The sequence below is a fragment of the Typopeltis vanoorti genome, chromosome 13 (assembly GCF_054136105.1).
Source record: "Typopeltis vanoorti isolate ZY-2024b chromosome 13, IOZ_Tvanoo_1.0, whole genome shotgun sequence".
NCBI lineage: Eukaryota > Metazoa > Arthropoda > Arachnida > Uropygi > Thelyphonidae > Typopeltis > Typopeltis vanoorti.
Window position 1 is genome coordinate 32,743,611 of NC_143561.1, and position 21,799 is coordinate 32,765,409.

The window sequence follows — 21,799 nt, forward strand, 5'->3', positions numbered from 1 at the left end:
GAAAAAAACTTGCAATGGACAAGATATACTTTGCATGAACTTACTAAAGCAGGTCATGTCTGAGCAATTTGCTTATATTTTATAATAATACTATGGCTAAGTCAGATAAAGGGAATGAATACACTATGATACTATTGTACTTTCCCAAGACATTTAATAAGATACACATGAAAGGTTGATGCATAATGTGGAAAATATGGGGATTGGAATATATACTACTAACTTAGAAAAGCAGGTGGCTGACAAGTATAAAGTGCTTTTTTGGGACAGTACACAATGGTATGGCATACCATTGTGTACTGTACATACGGTACCCTTATTACATATGGCATACGGTACCTTTATTATTATTGATGTGTGGCATACAGATGGGGTATGTTTATAAATTTGTAATATTCAGAAAATTTTTACATTTATCTGGTATGCAAACATGCTTAGTTATTTAATGAAATTTAAATTTGTCACTATGTCTGTTCGTTGTGAAGACATATGCTATACAACTTGCTATCAATCTGTACATTAGTGATATTGGGAAGGATTTGACAAGTGACATACAGCTATTTGTGATGATGCAAAGATAGGTAGGGTAATCAGGAATGCTGTTGATATGCAGTACTTGCAGAATGATTTGAATAGGCTGGAATTGTGGGTAGGGGAAAATGGGTGCAGTTCAATGTCAGTAAATGTAAAGTCATTCATTTCGGCATGATTATTTATCCAATGTCATATTATATTGGTGGGATTAGGCTAGAAGAAACTGATGAGGCTAGGGATCTTGGGGTGTTAATAGATAGGAAGTTGAAGTTCAGGGGTCATGTGGCAAAGATTGCAAATACAACTCAAAAGATAATTGCAATGCTAAAATGAATGTCCACATGTAAAGATAAGGATGTTATTTTGCCTCTCAGGCCATTGATAAGACCTCACTTGGCCTATTGTGCAGAGGTCTGGTCTCTTGGTTTCCGTTGTGATTCTGATATACTGGAGAGAGTACAAAGAAGAGTGTTAAAAATGATATCAGGATTGTTTCCACAATCCTGATATCATTTTTAACACTCAATTTTTAACCATCATTTTTATCATTTTTAACCATCTCAATCTGTCTTCATACTCAGTATGAAGACAGATTGAGAATTTGTAGGCTACAAACACTAGCAGACAGGAGAAAGAGGGGAGATATGATTGAGACTTACAAACTTCTGAAAGGGTCATACAGGATTTCAATTGATGAAAATTTTCAATTTATGGAGGGTGGGGAAAGGACGAGAGGGCATCCTTGGAAGCTGAGAATGAATGCTGCTAAGGGGATGAGGACCAGATTTTTCTCTCATAGGGTAGTGCGTGATTGGAATGGATTGCCATTGGATGTTGTGAGTGCAAGCAGTGTGAATGAATTCAAGAATAAGTATGATAGCTGGTGTGTGTGTGTAGTATGTGACCTCCCTCGATAAGTCTCTGACTCCCTGGAGGTCTCTCTTAATAATAATAATAATAATAATAATAATAATATTTACTTATTTTTTATATACTTATACAATAAATTTATGCTTAATAAACTGTGTGTTACATACTTATGCTTTGCTCTTTTTTTTATTCCAAAAACATAATCACTATATGAAGCAAAAATATCAGTAAATAAATTTTTTGTTTTCTTTTCATATTCTATTAATTTTCAATTTTTCCTGCTTGCACCTACTGTTTTATCTAGAAAGCCTCTCTGGTCCATGGACGAACGCTCTTCAGCTGCTGGTCCAACAATCTCCCAACAAACGGCTTCCTAGTAGAAGATCCCTATGCTCTGCAGCCTGGTTTTGCTCTTCCTAGGAAGATTTAGTCATCATTCAACAGAATCAGAACTAACCAGGGCAGATGTGGCTACTTGCTACATAAATGGGGACTGTTAGACCACCCTTATTGTGACTGTTCTCCCGTGGCTCAGACGACTACTCATATTGTGTATGACTGCCCAAGGTGCCAATTTCACAGTGGTGGCCTACAGGACATCCACAAGGTGACGGATGAGGCCTTGGATCAGACTGGACATTGACCTGTAGTTGGTATGGTGGTGGCGGTGGTTATGGAGGAAACAGAAGATCAAGGTCCCGTTTCACCACGAAGACATTATTCTCGTAGTCGCTCTTATAATCCCCGTCGAAGTATCAGCAGAACTCCTCCTCATGCTAGAAGATGATGATGCAAAGTGAAATGGTTTTTCTCTAATGGATCAAGATTTTCACACAAGTCACAGCTGCTCTCTAATAAAACCTCGGATACAGCTACATTTGTGTTGTGATATGTTGAGAGAACATGCAGTCTTGTCATATTTGGTGCAGTAGGATGATAATTTTCCTTGCTTGACTATAACAAATTACTTTTGCTGTTTTTCAAAAGGAAGACTTGGAAAGCAGTTTTGCCTTTTATATAATGAACTTTTAGATGTTAAGATTTTCATCATTTGTTTCTGGAGATTGTGATTGTACATTTGACTTGGCAGTTTCACAAAGCCATATGCATAAATAAATCCTTGAATAATGCAAAGATAGGGAGGGCAATTAGGGATGTTACTAATATACAGAATTTTCAAAATTATTTGAATAGGCTGGAACCATGGGCAAATGATGATGGCTATCAATTCAATATTAGTAAGTGCAAACTTATGCATTTCAGCATGATGAGATTTCCAACAGTATATTATATTGATAGGATTATATCTAGAGTAACTGATAAGGCTAGGGATTTTGGAGTTATGGCAGACAGGAAGTTGAAGTTCAAAGGTCACATAGAAAAAAAATTGCAAATGCAACACAGAGGATAATTGTGCTGCTGAAATGAACATAGATACTAAAGATAAATAAGTCATTTTGCCTCTTTACATGGCCAATTCTGGATTATGCACAGATTTAGTCTCCTGGGTTGATGAGATAAAGAAGCCATGAAGAAGGACATAAATAAGAGTCGATATTGAGATTATGGAACAGATCATGAAGAGAAATTGGAAGTATGTGACATTAATAAACAAGAGAAAGAGGAGTGTGAGAGAAGTCTACAAACTTCTGAGAGGTGTCATGAGATATTAGTTGAGAGATTTTTCATTATATTAAAGATGGGGAGAGAAATAGGGACATTCATAGAAGTTAAGTTTGTGCGCAGTTAAGAAAGAGGCGAGAGATAGATCTTTCTCTCACAAAGCAGTGAGTGAGTGGAACAGTTTGCCTCTTGAAATAGTGAATACATTCATTGTGAATGAGTTTAAAAGAAAGTATGATAACTGGTGTGGGTGATTTATGATCTCTCTCTCAAGGAGTCATTGACTCCCTGGAGGTTGCTGATGATGACAATGATAATAATGAAAAACTTTCCAGAGTTCTCTAATCACAGGATCCTCTACCACACACCACAAATTCAGTTCACATAACATAATCAAACTTATTTTATTTTATTTTTTACAAATTGGTTGCTGTACTGCACATATTTAGAAACTGCATTCAATGGATATAAACATGAACCTTGCATCATAAGGTATACATAGAAATGAACTACTGTATTTAGGTAACCTGCAGAACTCATGGTAATGCCACCCTATGCAGGTCTGATAGTAGCACAATAATAATTAATATTTTTATGTGACAGCTCCATGGCATCCAAGGACTCATCCAGAGAGGGTATATAATTCACCATCCAGCCCATGCCATTCACCAATACACTACAATCAACCATTTACACACTGTGCCATGTACTGCCTATTAGTTGTGTTCTTTGGCTGATTCACCTGTATGTGTATGCAGGATAAAAAACCAAGTTTCAAGAGAACAAGCTCTGCTCTCTCTGTACAAGATCAGTTAATTCACCTTCAACTGAAAAAGTGCATATAAAGATTCTTCTTGTCATGACAGGAATCAAACTCAGATCTTTCTTACCTGAAGGGTGCAATGTCCTATTATTCTTCAAACTGTGCTATAGAGGTGCTAAATAATAATAATATTTACGAGGGACGTCCAGAAAGTAAGTTCCATTTTTAAATATTTTCACTGCAGCGCTGCGATCGCAATGGTGTGCATGCGTGCTGAGTTTGTTGATTCCTTAGCAAGGCATTGGTGCCATTTTCAGATACAGTGCATTCTCACAGTGCATACGCTTCTTGGTGTGTGTTTATTAATGTCCAAGAAAATCGAATGGCCTGCCAAATGTAAAATTGAATTTCCCGCTGCATGTGAAATTAGATCAGTTATCCGTTTTTTGAATGCGAGGAACGTTAAAGCAACTGAAATTCATTGGCAAATTATTGAGGTTTATGGAGAACACGCAATGAGTGATTCACTGGTATGAAGATGGGTAAGACTTTATAATGAAGGAAGGACAGGTGTTTGGACATATGATTTGGTGCGTTCAGTTGAAGAGAAGATTTGACAGAATGGGAAATTCACTATGACGTCACTCTCGCTGCAATTTCCAGAAGTTGCACATTCATGTCTTCATGAAATTGTGTCGGAGAAACTGAATTATCAGAAATTGTGTGCACGCTGGGTGCCGAAGTTGCTTACAGAACAACACAAAGTGAATCTGCTAGGCAGTGCATTGGAATTCTTGACATGCGACCATGAGGATGGCAATGCTTTCCTGAGCAGACTTGTCATTGGGGGACGAGACTTGGGTGTCACACACAACCTCTGAATCCAAACAACAGTCCATGGAGTGGAGGCACACCTCATCACCAGTCAAGACAAAATTGAAGACAATAGTTTCCACTCGGAAAATCATGTGCACTGTGTTTTGGGACAGACAAAGAATTTTGCTGGTAGACTTCTTGGGTCAAGGCTCCACAATCAATGCGAGTATGTATTGCCAAACCCTTAAGAAACTGCATTGTGCGATCCAGAATAAATGACATGGCATGCTTACCACGGGCATTGTTTTGATTCATGCATGATAATGCCCACCCACACACGGCCAGCGTAACACAACAACTTCTCGCCACCTTCGGCTGAGAACAATTCCATCATCCCCCATACAGGCCTGACCTCATGCCAAGTAACTTTCACCTGTTCAAACATCTTTCCTTGGTGGCCAGCGTTTTCAAGACGATGACGATGACAAGGTCAAAGAAGCAGTCAATACGTGGTTTGCATCATAGGCGGCAATCTTCTGTGACAAAGGTATGCAATTCTTGGTGCCCCGTTATGATAAGTGCCTGAACAATGGTGAAAATTATGTAGAAAAGTAGTGAAAGATGTCTACTTTAATTTCCAATAATTTTTTTGTAAGTATATTTTTGTTTCTCTGACAACCCATCGGAACTTACTTTCTGAATGTCCCTCGTATATTAATGCCATTTGATTTTATTGCTCTATTTGATGTCATTATGATCCGAGGTCAGTAATCTGTGTGAGAAATGTTTATAGATATTTTCATGCTCCTGAAGTAGAAAATCTGCAAGTCAAATTAAACATACAAGTATATGACCATAAGTTGGGCATAGGTACTCAAAGATAAACAATAATAGAGAAATTCACCTTACCTTATTTGATTTAACTGCTTTTTCTAAATGTAATTCATGTATCAGAAGAGCTCTATTGTTGATGCTATTTGGAGATCGTGGCAGCTCTATGTCAAGAACATGTAAAGTTGATTTGAAACCCTACAAAAAAAAAAATGTATATATATATACAGGGTGTTCGGGATAAATTTGACAGTTTCGTAAGGAAAAAGAAAATCTTCTTTGTATCTATTAAATTTAATGAATTGACAAAAAAACATTACAGGCAGAGTTAATTACAATACTATCAACAAGATTTACTCAAAATAACCACCATTAGCATCGATCACAGCTTCAATTCTGCTTCGGAACCTCGAACAAGCTGATGCTACAGTCTCCCTGGGAAGGGCCGCAAAAACTGTTTTAATTTTATCCATTAACTGGGCTTTTGTATTACTGGAAGTGCGATTGGTGTCTTTTTCAACTGCGCCCCATACAAAATAATCCATGGGGTTAAGGTCTGGGGAGTTTGGAGGCCAAACATTTGGACTGGTGAAGTCGTAGAAATTTTCAGACAACCATTTTTGACTTTTCCCAGAGGTGTGGCAAGGGGCCGAATCCTGCTGCCATACATACGGCCTACCATTGGCTACCCTTGTTATCCAGGGCTTGACTACAGTTAGCAACTCCACGAACAAAGCCCGAATTCCAATGCCAGGGTTCTTCAACACCTGTTCCTGCAGATTTGCGAGGAATTCTGCTGTACGAACGCAATCAGATCGTCTGCTAGGGATCTTTCTTCTTGCTACATCCTCGTAGTCACCATTGCAAGTCTCTAGTTCATGCCTGATTGTTTTTACTGTATTCAGGGAGCATTGGGCAGCAGTCGTAATATCCTTATTTTGATGGCGGGCACGAATCATCATGATACAAGTTATTCTCTTCCATGATTCAGGTGGGTTCCAGCTATCCATCCTTTCTGACATCTTGTATATGAATGAAGAAGGGTCCAAACTTTTAAATGAAGAGAAGTGTGTGTTAATACATGTAACTTACGGAAAAATATAATTAATTATAAATATGTCAAATTTATCCCGAACACCCTGTATATATATATATATGTGTGTGTGTGTGTGTGTGTATGTGTGTGTGTCTATATTGTTATTAGAATTTACTTGGGATGTATACATTTAGAAAATTAATATTTGTACTGACTAGAACCCGAGAAAGTATAACACAAAAAAGTTTAATGAATCACGACTAGTTTCATCAGTGTTTTCTTCCAGAACTATTTCTTTGGAAATAGTTCTGGAAGAAATTTGAAAGACGAATTGTAGAATCCAAAGAAATAGGTCTGGACCCTTCACACATGAACAACAATCTGAGCTACAGTTTGCCTGAATCCCATAGCACAGTAATCCAGTACTGGCACTCTAAAATCAGCTGTCACTCACATTCAACTCACGCTAAAATAGCACGTGGTCACCAATTCAAATATGACTGTTGCTATTCTTCTTCTTTTTATTAAGCTGAAAAGTCCATATTTTTTACCTTGTTAGTTTTATAAGTTTTGTGTTATTTCTTACTCACCCAAAGAAGTTGGGACACCGATGAAACTAGTCGTGATTCATTAACGTTTTTTGTGTTATACTTTCTCGGATTCTAGTCAGTACAAATATTAATTTTCTAAATCTATATCTATATACATATACATCATATTTCCACATACAAACAACAAAGAGGTGTAGTTCTCACCAACAAGACCTCAATAAAGGTTGAAATTGACTGGATGGTGACTATAACCATAATGCATGGCATTATATATACATAAAAAAAAAGTTTACTGTGCATTATGGAATAAAACAGAGCAACCTGAAATTAAGTAAACTGCTTCTAAATGTGGGTATCATAAATGAAAAATTCTGCTTTGCTTATGCCTGGATAAAATAAGAATAAAAATAAGAATATTTCTTATCATGTATAATATACTTTCAAATCTAGCAAAAAAAAACAAAAAAACTTGTTACTTCATAGCCTATAAATGGTGTCGGTTGCACATTAATCCTAAAGATGCAATACTGTAGCACAGTGTTTCTCAAACTTCGGATATACACATACCCCTTCTTAAATTTTCATTATTACCAAGTACCCTCAAATAATATCAAATAATAAATAAATAAAGTATATTTCATTGTAAATGTCTATTTTATTTGAATTTATATGTTCATATAAACAAAAAATATGATTTATTTTTAATAGAGCAAAATTTGAAATAGGTTCCTCTTCATTTCCCATCCACGAAAATCCACATTTCATGTAATTCATATCATACTTACGAAGATGTTTCATCTTCTTCCTAGTTGGTTCTCTAGAGATGTCAGACGACACACCCTTATCAATTTCATTTGATCCAGATGCAATATCAATGTTTTCTTGTTGCTCACAGCTACTTGTATTTGCTATATTGCTCCCTTTTGTGGGTTTTATAAATCCAATCTTTAACCAATGAACCATACTTAAGAATTTGAAAGCGTAAAAAAATTACTGTATTTACAACAATATAACACACTTTTTTTACCAAAATTAAAGCTAAAATATATCTCGTCTTGCAAGATATATGCGGAGATTTTCAGAAGCTAAAGTTTTCAGAAAAAAACATCAATGGTGTGACTTACCAAGAGGCTCCTACTCGCTACTGCAGGTATCAGGAACAGTTTCCTTGTGTGCATTGTCAAAGTCATCTACCCAAATAGCTTCTCTTCGTTTCCATTATTTCAAGCAAAAATTACCAGAAATTTACAAGACTTGAGAAATGCAGAGCAACTATGAAAAAGTGCATATAACTGGTGCAGTATTAACAAAAGATAGTGCAAACCAAAGACAAATTAGCATTTCAACAGTTGAGTTGAAATGCTAATTCTCTTCAACCGAATTCCATAATATCTGAAACACATTCACTATATATTTGTTAGTTTTAACACGTTAACGTGTTAAAACTAATAGACGGGTGGTGTCAAGCAAAACCATATGTTGCACAGGCAATATATGGTTTTGCTTGAGTCTATACAGCAATTTCTGTTGGAGGGGAGATGGGATTCATTAGTTAGCGCTGTTTTTATCCCAGTTGTCTCTAATTACATTATTTGTTGAGAAATATAATGATTCCATGCGTTAATGATGCATAGCCAAAAATTGCCACGTACCTCCCCCCTGAAGACCTTTTCGCCCCTGGGGATATGCATACCACACTTTGAGAAACACTGCTGTAGCACATCAAAGCCACATGCATGGCGGCTCTGATGTGCTACAATAATAAGTGGTGATGTTCACCATATAACCACTCCATGCTAAGCTCACCCATCTTTCTTAGCTAGAGGAAATGGCAACTAAATTCCTAGAATCTCTAGGTGATACATGATCTACACTGTAAGATGAAACACCATTACTATCTTCATCAGAGGCCTGAAGTGGCTGTTGCCATGTTGGGTCTCTGATTTCTATTGCCCACTTCTTGCATGAAGTGCAACTAATAACCTTCAGGGGGTGTGTGTGTGTGTGTGCTTAAAACCTTGCATTAGGAGCTAATACCTCCTCCAACAAGTAGAGAGGCTCATGTGTCAGCAGTACATGTTAGTTTATTTTAATGGTATTGATTACAATACAGAATGATAAGAAAATAATTAATATTTATTAACTTATTAGCTGATATTATATCCAACATTTTCAGAACACAAGAATCACAGTACACAAAACAACAATTCAGTATAACAGTGCAACTAGTTCAAAAAAAAAAAAAATTGTAAACACAAACACAAGGAACTAAAGCCCTAATTAGTGCCATCTATTGTTGGAAAAGAGAGAAAACTATTATTAACCCTCAGCCCATGTCAGTGGGGCTTTATTGTCCAGCCGAAAACTATTGGTAGTAAATCTTTTAGGACGGGACAGGTAGCACCATCTGTGATAGTGGTAAAAAAAACTTTAAGCCGACCATTACAATGTAGGCTGGTAGTCCGTTAGTTTCGGTTTGTCCTTTTAGGTGTAAAGAGGCCTCAAAGTTGCTGAAGTACAAAAAAGTCCCACCGACATGAGCAATGGGTGTCCAATGAAATATTGAGTTTGTGCTATTTTTCATTATTTTTTACTGTGTCTGGTGATATTTTTGTGCAAAAATTACTAAGAAGGGTAAGGTAAGTGTTAAAAAAAATGTTTACAACAATTTTAGCCAAAAAAAAAAAAAGTTTTTGAGAAATGCCCATTTTTCTAAATTTTTAGCTCCAAAAATGGCTCTTTGCAATTCAAATGAGATTGTTTATTCTCTCTGCTAGCATGAACCCATTAATTATGTCCGAAGAAGAAGATAAAGTAGAAGAAACAAAAGAAGAAGAAGGCAATGATTTTTCCACCAACGCAGAAGAAGACAAAGAGAACTTCGGGCGGCCAGTTGCTCCAATTGGTTCCGAAGACCTTATATTCGAGGTAGAAACGGTCACGAGTGGTCATCAAATGCTCTGGAAACACATGGTCATCAATCATCGGATATTCAAATGCATTTTCCATCTCCATTAGGAGATATGTTAAATATTTGCTGTCCATTAGACGCATGGAGCTTGCTTATAACGGACGATATTTTGAACATTGTTTTGCATACTAATCAAAACATCTGATTTGTTGCGAGTAACGTAAACGATACATTTTGAATGAAGATTTTTATTAAATAAATCATGTAAATAAAAAAAAACATGCATTATATCATTTTTTTACCTTTTTTTTACGATTGCTGTAAAATTAACAACTTTCAATTACAAAAATAATTATTGTAATTGAAAGATACGCTTTTGTCATTAATTTTGCAAATGTACACACATTTACCTACAAAACTAAAAAAAAACAAGGGTTTTGGTCTATTACAAGCAGAGATATAAATTTTTAAAATTTTTCAGTCTTTTTCATACTTTTCTGACGTTTATTTGTTTAAACAATTATTTAAATAATTTTTTTGCTATTGTTATTGATTGTGCCATGTTTTGGAATGTATTAAAAATGTGCTCTGTGAACACCAGCTTAATTATTCAATAAAAACATCATTTAATAAGCCCCGGACACAAAAGTCACACCGACATGGTTTACTTTGAATGAAAACAGCAACATGGGCTGAGGGTTAATTAGATCTTAAAATGACTATCTCCCATATTTTTAGTAAATTTATGCAGCCATGCTTGTTGAGGTTCGGAGTATGTTTTAAAGCTGCTACTGATTCCAAAAACAATGTGACTTATAATGACTTCTGTGCAGCACTTCTGTTTTCTTCCATCTGATTCTGTGTGAAGGGTATCCAAGGCATGGTCTGCTAGACCCAACTTGCCAATAACAATAGTGCTGAATGTATTTTTTTTATGTTCATTAAGGCGGATGTCAACAGTAAGCCTGGTCACAAGAACAGACAGAGACAAGAAGAACTGTTGACATCCGTTAGTAAAAAAAAAAAAAAAAAAAAAAAAAAAAAAAAAAAAAAAAAAAAAAACATTCAGCACTATCGTTATGGCAAGCCAGGTCTAGCAGACCAGGATATGCCTTGGATACCTCTTCACACAGGATTAAATGGAAGAAAAGAAAAGTGCTACAGGGAAGTCATAAGTTAGAGAGATTGTTTTTGAATCAGCAGAAGCTTTAAAGCATACTCCGAACCTCAACATGTATGGCTGTATAAATTTACCAAAACTGTGAGGTAGTCGTTTTAAAATCTAATTAATGATAGTTTTTCTCTCTTTTTCCAACAACAGATGGTGCCAATTAGGATTTCAGTTCCTTGTGTTGTCCATTGCAATTTTTTCGAAACTAGCGAGAAACTGTGAAAAGTTTTTTACCTTGGGTATATTATATGTTAAAGATACCAAGTAATTTTATAACCTTGGTTTTTATCCTTTTTCCCAAGTAAACACCAAGGCCTTGGTATTGCACCACCACCATAAGTATTGAACCACGTTCAGGTGCAAACTTGACTTACTTGTCTGTTTGCTTACTTGGGAAAAAGGATAAAAATCAAGGTTATAAAATTACTTGGTATCTTTAACCCAGTGAGAAATTGTTCACATGCTCTGAAGAAGCTGAATATAATACCAGCAAAATACTGGCTAATAAGTCAATAAATATTAATTATGTTCTTATCATTTTGTGTTATAATCAATACCATTAAAATAAACCAACATAATACATCTTCCACTTGAAAGTACATCAATAAAAGGGTTCTATAGAACAAATGCATGATAGCTTATGGGACCAAACCTGATGGCAATGCACTGGTTTCCAATCCAATCAGCTAGTGAATAATGCTGACACCACTTACTCTACCAGATCATCCTGGATGATCTGACAGATGTAGTGGTATGTGGAAGGGAGAGGTTAGACACCGTCCTGACAATGCACTGACATCCACCAACACACAATACCCATAGACTGAGTAACATATATGAGCATCTCTCTGGCACACATGCTGCATAACTCTACTCTGTAATTAACCTCCTAACTCAAAACACCCAAAAATTCTTTACAAAAAAAAGGCCATCCTTCACAATTTATGGCATTAACATAAAGCATGCATCTAAACCAGACCTGTTATTCCTACATAACCTCAACCATCTAAACTCCTCCACTTGATATGATTCCTTCTGTCAAAAGGGCAATATATCATCTGTCAGATCTGATATTCAGTATCAGACAATACTAAATCTGGAGCCCCTCTGCATGATATGTCTCCAAATTTGATTATATATTACACTCTCTGTTCTGAAGTGAGGGGGGGAGGGGTTAGGATTTTAATATTTTTTTTGTGGCTAATAGAGGAGCCTCCATAGCTCAGTTGGTATAGATCAGGCATGGCCAACTTCATTCTATACGAGGGCCAATATATGATGAGTGGTAGAGTCATGAGCTGCACACTTTTTAGACAGAACTTAAATAAAAATAAACTCTGCATTTTTTCAAGGCAATAGTTACATGTATTGAATTACTATATTTGTTAAATCATTTTGCTACTGGGAAAACAATATAAAATACTTGAAACTGAGTCTCTGAAACTGATCATTGCAACCAGAGCAGAGCAAGTGACTTTCAATGATGCGTTACTCTGGAGCGCATAGAAAGCTACCACTCCCACTACTACAACTTGCACAGAGAAGCAGTAGATTTTATAAATTGAGTAATCTTTTTAAAGCAATTTTGATTCTGTGTTGAGAATATAAATTGTTTCCATCATCAGAAATAATAAATATAACTAGTATATCAATCAGAAAATCTGCGGTCAAAACTAATAGCTAAATTGATAATACAATTTAGTTACAGGATAAAATATAGTTTTTATCCTGCCATGGGCCGCATAAAATCATGTTACGGGCCACATGCGGCCCATGGGCCTGCTGATGGCCACCTATGGTATAGGTGAAGCCCTTTGGTCAGAAAGACCTTTGATTCCTGTCCAAGATATGAGGAACCTTTATCTGGTTTCTTTTGACTAAAGGTGAATTAGCTGGTCTCATAATAAGGTGGAGGGCTTTTAACCTGGAAACTCAGGTTTTTGTCTATTCTGAGGCAAACTGGCCCATGAAAACATAGATCTACAGTTATAAAATACATACTTAATCCCTTATTAAGAGGGCTCAACCCGTCCTAAGGGATGGAGGAGGAAAGGAGGGAACCCCATATGAAATAAATAAATTGTAGCCAATGGCTAAGAAGACAGGGAGACGATTAATTTGAGGCTGTGTGGTGTGAGATAGAGGCCAACAGGATGAAATATATAGCTGATTGCTGCTATATGCCAGAAAGTATATGAAGAACGTAATGTAAATGACATATGTGACAAGCACAATGAGTGCAGGTTGGGTAATTATTATAGGGGGCTTCAACTATGGGAACATGGACTAGGATTAGGAATAATCACAAAGAGAGAAGGAAATGGAATTTACAGAGCTGCTAAGAAATAATTATCTGAAACAACATGTAAAAACTTACAGAAGGTTTAAAAGTGCTGGATCTAGTTACAGCATCAGAAAACTTAGCAGTAACCAACATAGCCACACCACACTGTCTCTGCTTGGATGAATCTTGATAGACTTTATGTTTCTTAGGAAGGACCTCCCACGATGAGTCTTTTGACTCCATGGAGGCCTGAATAATAATAATAATAATAATAATAATAATGGTCTTGACCTAGGACATTATCAGACATGCAGAATTACTACAAAGTAAGGAGACAAGCTTAGAGCAGTGCCAGGGTATAAGAATTTGGAGGAGAGAGATATCATCAGTGCAAGGGAGATGATTAAGGAGTGCTTAAAGAAAGCAGTATCAGATATGCTCAGAATCAGAAGGATAAATTAGGTGAATAGTATCATTAAGCAGGAGATGCAAGAAAAAAGAAAAAGTTATAAAGAGCATATAAAGAAAAAGTGATCAGCAAACACATGAGCAGTACAAGGAACAGGCAGGGAAGGCAGAGCTAATTATGAGAGGAAGCTAGCTGATGAGACTAAAAGAAATCCCAAAGAGTTCTATCACTATGTGGTAAATAAAAAGATGAGTTACTATGGAAGAATGACTGTAATGAGTGTTGGTGGTAGGAAGGTGAAAGAAGCAACAAGGGTGTACCATCCTCATGGTGATACTGCAATGCCAGATGTGAAATCGACTGATGGGAGGATAGCGATTGCTGAATAAGAGGTGCTTCAGAATATGGCCTTCATGTGAACACTGCCATAGGATTAGAATGCATATCTATCCACATATTATTAGAATGTGGAGGAAACTGGCACCTCCTCTGACCAAGTTGTTTGAGCCTCTGTTCTGGGAAGATGCAAAGGGAAAGGAAAAAAGAGCAAAATAGTTCCACTGTATAAAGGAACTTCCAAGACAAAAGTTCCAAATTATAATCCAATCGGTATCTCAGAGATGGGGGTTAAGGTACTGAAGAAGTCGAAAAAAAATTCAGAATTCGGACCGGATGGACAGGGATATGATACCTTATAGGGGACAACACAATTGGTGAAGCATAAGTCTGCATTCATAATTTGCTTACTTTTTTATAATAAAGTGACAATTGAGCTGAATAAAGAAAATAACTACTCAATGATAGTTGGACTTTGCAAAGAGATCTGATAGGATTCCACAGTGAAACTCTGTTGCACAAATTAGAGTAAATAGGGATGAATATGAAACTGGTGATTTGTCTAAAAGGGTGGTTAATGGAGAGATAGCAAAGAGTGATGTATAGGGAGTTCAGTTCAGGAGAAGGTAGGTGGAGTAGTGATGTACAACAGGGCTCAGTACTTGGTCCTCTGCTATTTAATTTGTACATCAATGATTTGAAGGAAATGTTCAGTTGTTTATGATGATGCAAAGCTGGGAAGAGTGATTGTCAATGAAGATGATATAGAAATCCTGGAAGATGATCTAAATAGACTGATACTATGGGCAAAGGTAAATGGCTGCTAGTTTAACATGGCTAAATATGATATCATGTACTCTGAGAGAGAGAGAGAGAGATCATAAGCTGTGTACTAAACTGATGGATCTGAAATGCAGGAAACTGAGGCCAGAAGACACACTGCAAAGGTAACCATGTGTTATGGCTTAAATGCTGGGAAAAACTCATGATAAAAGTTTAATGGAATGAAACAGCACCAGAAAACAATTAAAAGTAGCATTTAAAATAACACGTAACACATACACACAGCAACTAACTAAAACACGTGGATGAAAAACTAGAGTCCTAACTAGGTGAGTCGCCCTTCATGGACACCTGTTGGCAGCCTGGGATGTAAACTGGGATCTCAAAGTATTAGTGTTTCCCATATTTATTTAAATTAGACTGATTTTTAAGAGCAGCAGCAGACTCTAAATATAGTCTTTCTCTTCTAAATTTACTGTGATGGAGCATGATGGTCTTTTTAGAATTGATTCTGTGAACTGTATCCAAAGCATGGTCTGCAAAGACAGATTAACCATAGTCATGACTGCAAATGTATTTTTTTATGTTCTTCCATCAGATGGTAGCTGATCTTCCTGTCTGTCCATAGTAGGCCAACTTTCATGAACAAAGAACTCTATACACACCTGGAACTGAGAGGGAAGGAAATTTGTCTTTAGTAGAGTGGATAAGGGTAGCTAGTTTTAAATGAGGTTTGAAAGTGTTGCAAAGATTGTATTTCCTTGAGATTCTGGATATTTTCTCTGATGTGCCTTAGACATAGGGGATGGTGATAGCATTACTAAAATCTTTTTGAAGAGAAGGTCATGGATTGGGGGAATGACTGATTATTATTTTATTTTATTTATTTTATTTTTTTTTGATAATGTGGGAATTGTAACCACTGGTATCATTGACCTCTTTTCCTTTGCTATCCATTCCAGTTATTTCACTTGGAAGAACGAAATTTGGATACAGTTCACAGAATCAATTCTAAAAAGACCATCATGCTCCATCACAGTAAATTTAGAAGAGAAAGACTATTTTTAGAGTCTGCTGCTGCTCTTAAAAATCAGCCTAATGTAAATAAATATGGTGGCATAAAACTTCTGAAAATATGGGACACACTTAAACCTAGAGATTCCAGTTTACATCGTAGGCTGCCAACAAATGTCCATAGAGGGCACCCCATGTAATTAAGACTCTAGTCTTTTGTTCATGTGTTTTAGTTAGTTTTGTGTGTGGTGTGTGTGTGTGTGTGTGTGTGTGTGTGTGTGTGTGTGTGTGTGTGTGTGTGTGTGTGTGTGTGTGTGTGTGTGTGTGTTACAAGTGTTAATTTTTACTCCCTGACAATGTCTCTGTAACTGAGATGAAATACTGGAAGTTTCACTACATTAAATTTTTATCATGAGCAAAGGAATAAGGTTATTATTTCCCTTTAAGCCACATGTGGACTAGTGCATGCAGATCTGATCTAATGGATTCAGTAGGGATGAAAAAGTAGTGGAGAGGATCCAGAGGCAAAACTGTGGCGGGTCTACAGAAAAACTCCTTATATACGAACAGACTGTGGGCTTCAAAAATTAGCTGAAGTGAATAAGACAGGGTATAACAAAAGTTAATAAAAGTGTTTTATACGACTGACACTGAAGACTTTTTTTTAAGTATATGGCAAGCAGAAAGAGAAAAGAACTAGTCTCTCCTGGAAACTGCAAAAGATTATGCTTTGCAAGGAAGTTAGGACTAATTTTTTTTTTTTTCTTGGTGGTGAATGTATTCCAGAGGTGGTTGTGAGTGCTTCAAAGGTAAATGAATTCAAAGAAAGGTATGATAGTTATCATGCGATGAATGGTTACAGTAGAATTCCCCAAATGAATCTTTCATTTTATGGAGATCCCCAAGAAATAATAATAACATATAGCGATTCCTCAATTATCCATCCTTTAAATGAATAAATCTTCAATTTACTGATCCTTGAATGGGTTAATGTGTCAGAACTTCTGGTACAGTAGTATGTAACTGTACCTTCAGTTATCCAAATGGCAAATTGTCCTCCTGTAATTGGATAAGTAAGGAATTACTGTGTTATGGTACCAATAAAAATCATGGTTGCAAAAATTTTAATTCACTGTCTACATAATTAATCTGTCTGCTAATATTTAAGTTTCACAATAAATTGCTAGAAATAATATAAAAACAAACTTATTAATATGCTGAAATGAATAGTAAAAAAATAATTTCCACATTATATCCGGCCGTTGGCCAAGTGGTTAGCATATCCATTCTCCAGCCAAAAGGCTGCAGAATCCCGCTGTGGGCATGGATGTTTGTGATTGTCTATGAAAATAATAGTGGTGATGGTGGACAGTAGATGGCGTTGGTGTAGATGAGGCAGTTTGCGGATGAAGTTGAGTGGTGGAGACAGAGAGTTGTAGAGTGGATGCCCTCCCTCGATGAGTCTTAGGACGCCCTAGAGGTGTCTAATAATAATAATAATAATATGCATATACAAGCTGCAATTATCACACTGTGTTCATTCCATTTGAAGATCTATGATCATAGGTGTTAGGGATTTGAGTAATAATATCACAACACTAACAGTAATCACATTATAAAAATAAAATAAATAAATAAAAAAACAAATACTGAAATTCTCAGTACAGTTGCATTACAAAACCAGTAATTTCAGCTTGTGAAATCGATATCTGTGGAGCTAGCACAAAGAAAATCTAACTTAATAATTGTGTAAAATATGAAACCAGTACCTGGTACCACAGATTGTAGTGCTGACTTCCACAAATAAACAAAGAAACAGAAGGGGATCAGAGTGCACCCTTTTGGACTATAAAGTGGTGTAAAAATTTCCCTTTTAAGACCTAAATTAGTGAATACTGACCAATTACCAGATATGCTATGCATATAACATTCCACTCATTAAATGATTTTTTGTTTCCTGGCTAGTTTAGTGAACACCCACCTACACATGTATGGAAATATGATTTGGTTTAATGATAATTACTATCAAAGCAAGTACAAATATGCTTTGGCCAGTGTACTTGTTTGTGAAATGAGAAACTTCAATTTCCAGATGGGAGAATCGTCTGTTATGAGACAAGCTAATTCACCCACTTTTGAAACAAGCATGTGAAGATTTCACGCTGGCTAAGCATGATTCGAACTGAAGTCTTTCCAATCAAAGGACAAATATTTTTTTTGCAACAGTGCATTTCCAGGAGGGAAAAAATCATACCATCTACGTATTGGACTAACACTTACCTTTAAATGAAAACAACCTTATAAAGATTTCTCATGTCATGGCAAAAATCACCTCATGAGTGACCGATCAGGTCACCCATGAGGTGAGATAGACGGTTATTAACATTTTATACTATTTCTAATCAGTGGTGCACTCTGGATTTAATCTTGCGCGCGTGTGTGTGTGTGTGTGGGGGGGGGTACTCGAGATTTAATCTTGGGGGGGGAGGCTGAGTTGAGCAGACGATTTGAGAATACACATTGCATACGACCTATGACTGCACATCTGCAGTGATCGCCAATACATGATACCCGTGATCTCCTCTGGCCCAGCTTGGACAAACGAAATAGTGCTCAGTCGACCAGAGCACTACTTCGTTCGCCTTACATTCACAGCGACCATGATTCCCGCCGAGAGCTATAGGGTATTCCCTATAGCTCTCGAGAATAAAAACATAAATGAAAAAATAAATTAATTAATTAATAAGGAAAAGATTTTTGGAAATTTTTCTAGTGTTTTTTCCCTTTTCCTTTTGGGGGGGGGGGGGCAGGTACCCTTTCCTCCCCATGGGCGCCACTGTTTCTAATATTCTATTCATGTGCCATCTCCTATCCAGGAGGTTGACTACCATGATGTGATGTATTCATGGGTGTAAATCCGTATGTTCACGGGGCCTGTTTTGAGGGTGAAAAAAACCTCTAACTCCGTTTGAGACCGGAAGTAAAGGGAATCGAACCCAGGTCTTTCCGATCGAAGAGTTTCGTCTATACCGACTAAGCCACGGAGGTAGTTCTAATTAGACCTTGCGATCATAGAGTGCTAACAATGCAGTCTACGGAACAGTTTATCATATCAATGATCGAAATCCTTGGCATTCACCCAGCGAATCACTACTATATATCTAAAACTGAAGTATACTGTGTGCCAATGAACAACATGATAATACTGATACGACATGATAATAATACCCTCGATGAGTCTGTCGACTCCTTGGAGGTGACCGAGATGATAATAATAATAATATAACATATTTGAGAGGTTCCTACCTTTCGTGAAAGATACTCGCGTACGAGAGAAGAGGTAACATTTTCAACATAACTTTTATTTAACACAGTTTCACCCATTTATTGCCATAAATCACTAAAAAATAAAAAAGCAGCGTGCTTGTATCTACGAATACTTTTGTCATTCTTAATCAGTAAATTTCAACAAAATGCACAATAACGTTAAGCCGTTTAAACTCAACCTTTAAAAAGAAAACGTTGTAAACAATATGAATGTAAACATTAACTCGCCATCTGGCGACTGAAAGTAATTTCAATATATATGACTTCTCTTTGACAAAAGGCCGAATCGATCTTACTAGAATACAATCCTCCGTGGATTGTATTCTCGTAAGCACTCATGTCAATTTACGAAACTTCATAGTTTCTACAAACATTCGGCTTTGAAATAATTTTGGATCTACTATTCACTTTGCCTATAAAATATGACTTCTTTATCCTCTTTCAATCCACTGCTGGGTGCAGGCCTATCCCCCCCTTAACTTTCCTGTTCTGTATACTGTTCTGTCCTGTCAGGTGTCTTCTTCCCTCCAAGAGATTGACTACCATGTGTCTCCACCATGTCCTATTCTGCGCCTCTCTGCTGCATTCCTCATATGAGAGATAGGTCCAGTCTTCTATATTTTTCATCCACTCCAGTCTTTGTCTTCCTCTCTTTCTCTTTCCCTCAACAATTCCTTCGAGAAGTGTCTTTTGTAGGCAGTTATGTCTCAGAATATGTCCAAAATAGCTGACTTTTCTCTTTTTAATTTCTTTCGTCAGGCTCTTGTTTACGCCTGCCATCTCTAGCACCTCTTCATTTGTCTTTTTGTCTTTCCATGATACCCTCATAATTCTTCACAGTATCCACATTTCAAAGGCCTCCAGTTTTTTCACACTCAGATTGGAGTGTCCATGTCTCTACTCCATATAATAATGTAGACCATATCTAGCATTTGGAGATTCTTAGTCTCGTTTTCAGATTTAATTCTCTAGATGTTAGTAGATTTTTCATACTGTTGAAAGTTGACCTTGCGATTTCAATCCTTTCTCTAATTTCATCTTCTGTCCTGCTATTCTCTGTGATCAAGTGTCCGAGGTATATGTATTTTTGCACCTGTTCTAATTTATTTCCTTTTATATTGATGCATATTTTTGGTATTTCCTTTTCTCTTGAAATTATCGTGATTTTTGTCTTTTTAAAGTTGAAACTGAGGCCATACTGTTCGCTGTACTTGAGGGTTTCATCTATAAGAGTTTTGCGGTCATATTTGTTTTCAGCTAGAAGAACCGTGTCATCTGCATATCTTAGGTTATTAATATTTCTTCCCCCCTACAGTGATTCCTTTGAGGTTACTAATTTTATTAAATATTTCTTCTGTGCACAGGTTAAAGAGAATCGGAGACAGACACAGCCTTGTCTCACAACTTTCTGAACTGGGAATTCTTATCAGGTCTCGCTATTTATTCTCAAAGATGCAGTCTGTACCCAGTAAAGATTAGTTAATAGCCTAATGTCTTTTCCATACATGCCTATTTTTGAAAGGATTTCAATTAATTGTTCATGTTGGACATTGTCGAATGCCTTTTTGTAATCTATGAAGAGAGGCACACATCTTTTTGTTTTTCTAGATATCTTTCTATGATGGTTCTGCCGTTGAAAATATCTTCTCTTGTACCTACATTTTCCTTGAAGCCACTTTGTGTATCATTTATTTCTGTGTTTATTTTTCTTTTATTTCTTTCACGTATAACGTATAGGAGGACTTTTGATACTTGACTGATGAGGCTGATTTGTCCTGAACTCTTCACATCTTGTAGCTTCTTTTGGGGAGGGGGGATTGGAAGGAAAATTGAGCGATTAATATCTTTAGGTAGAAATCCAGTCTCGTATATTTTATTGCATAATTTTTTTAGAAATTTCAGTCCTCCTTCATCGAGAGCCCTCAACCATTCTGCCAAGATGTTATCTATTCCTGCAGCTTTATGTGGTTTCAGTTTTCTGACGGCATTTTCAACTTCACAGAGTAAAATGGATGGTCCTTCTAAATTAGTCTGTTCGGGAATATCATTTCTTTGTTGTTCGTCTTTCCGTGATTTCTTTTTTATCCATTAGAATATGGTCTCTAATGACATGCACGATTTACTGTATTTGTCCTGCTTGTCATTTCTCTGATCTTTTCATACATTTCTCTGCTTTTGTTTTCTATCAAGGTTTTCTATATCTATACATTTATTCTTAATCCATTCCTCTTTGGCTTTCCTGTATTCTTTTTTATTTATTTATTCATGATTTTATATTCAGGTCTGTTCTTTAACTTTTTCTTTGTTCCATCAAAGTTAGTATTATTTTTTCATTCATCCAAGGTTTATTCTTTTTCGCTTTTTAATCGTAGGAGTGTATTTTTAGCTGCTTCATTGATACTATTCTTGAATGTTTGTCATCAATTGGTGTTCTATTTTCTGTGTGAGTTGTGGTGTCAGATTTGTTAAGGGATTTTGTGAATTCTTTTATAAAGCAGTCTTTAACTTCTTGGTTGTTAAGTGAGTCTGAATTATAAGTT

General features: G+C 36.4%; 1 protein-coding gene across 7 annotated transcripts in view; it reads right to left on the reverse strand.

Annotated features, from left to right (window-relative positions):
* Window positions 1-19,440, reverse strand: part of LOC150100035 (putative ubiquitin carboxyl-terminal hydrolase MINDY-4) — a 376,809-nt gene extending 357,369 nt beyond the window's left edge. For all 7 annotated transcript variants that reach the window (XM_090402889.1, XM_090402887.1, XM_090402888.1 and 4 more), the window contains exons 1-2: window positions 19,239-19,440; window positions 5,516-5,635 (exon numbers count right to left, since the gene is read on the reverse strand). In XM_090402889.1, the coding sequence (XP_090259015.1) occupies window positions 5,516-5,635; window positions 19,239-19,316 (198 nt within the window). In that variant the 5' untranslated portion in view covers window positions 19,317-19,440. The remainder of the gene's footprint in view (window positions 1-5,515; window positions 5,636-19,238) is intronic.
* Window positions 19,441-21,799: the final 2,359 nt, after the last annotated feature.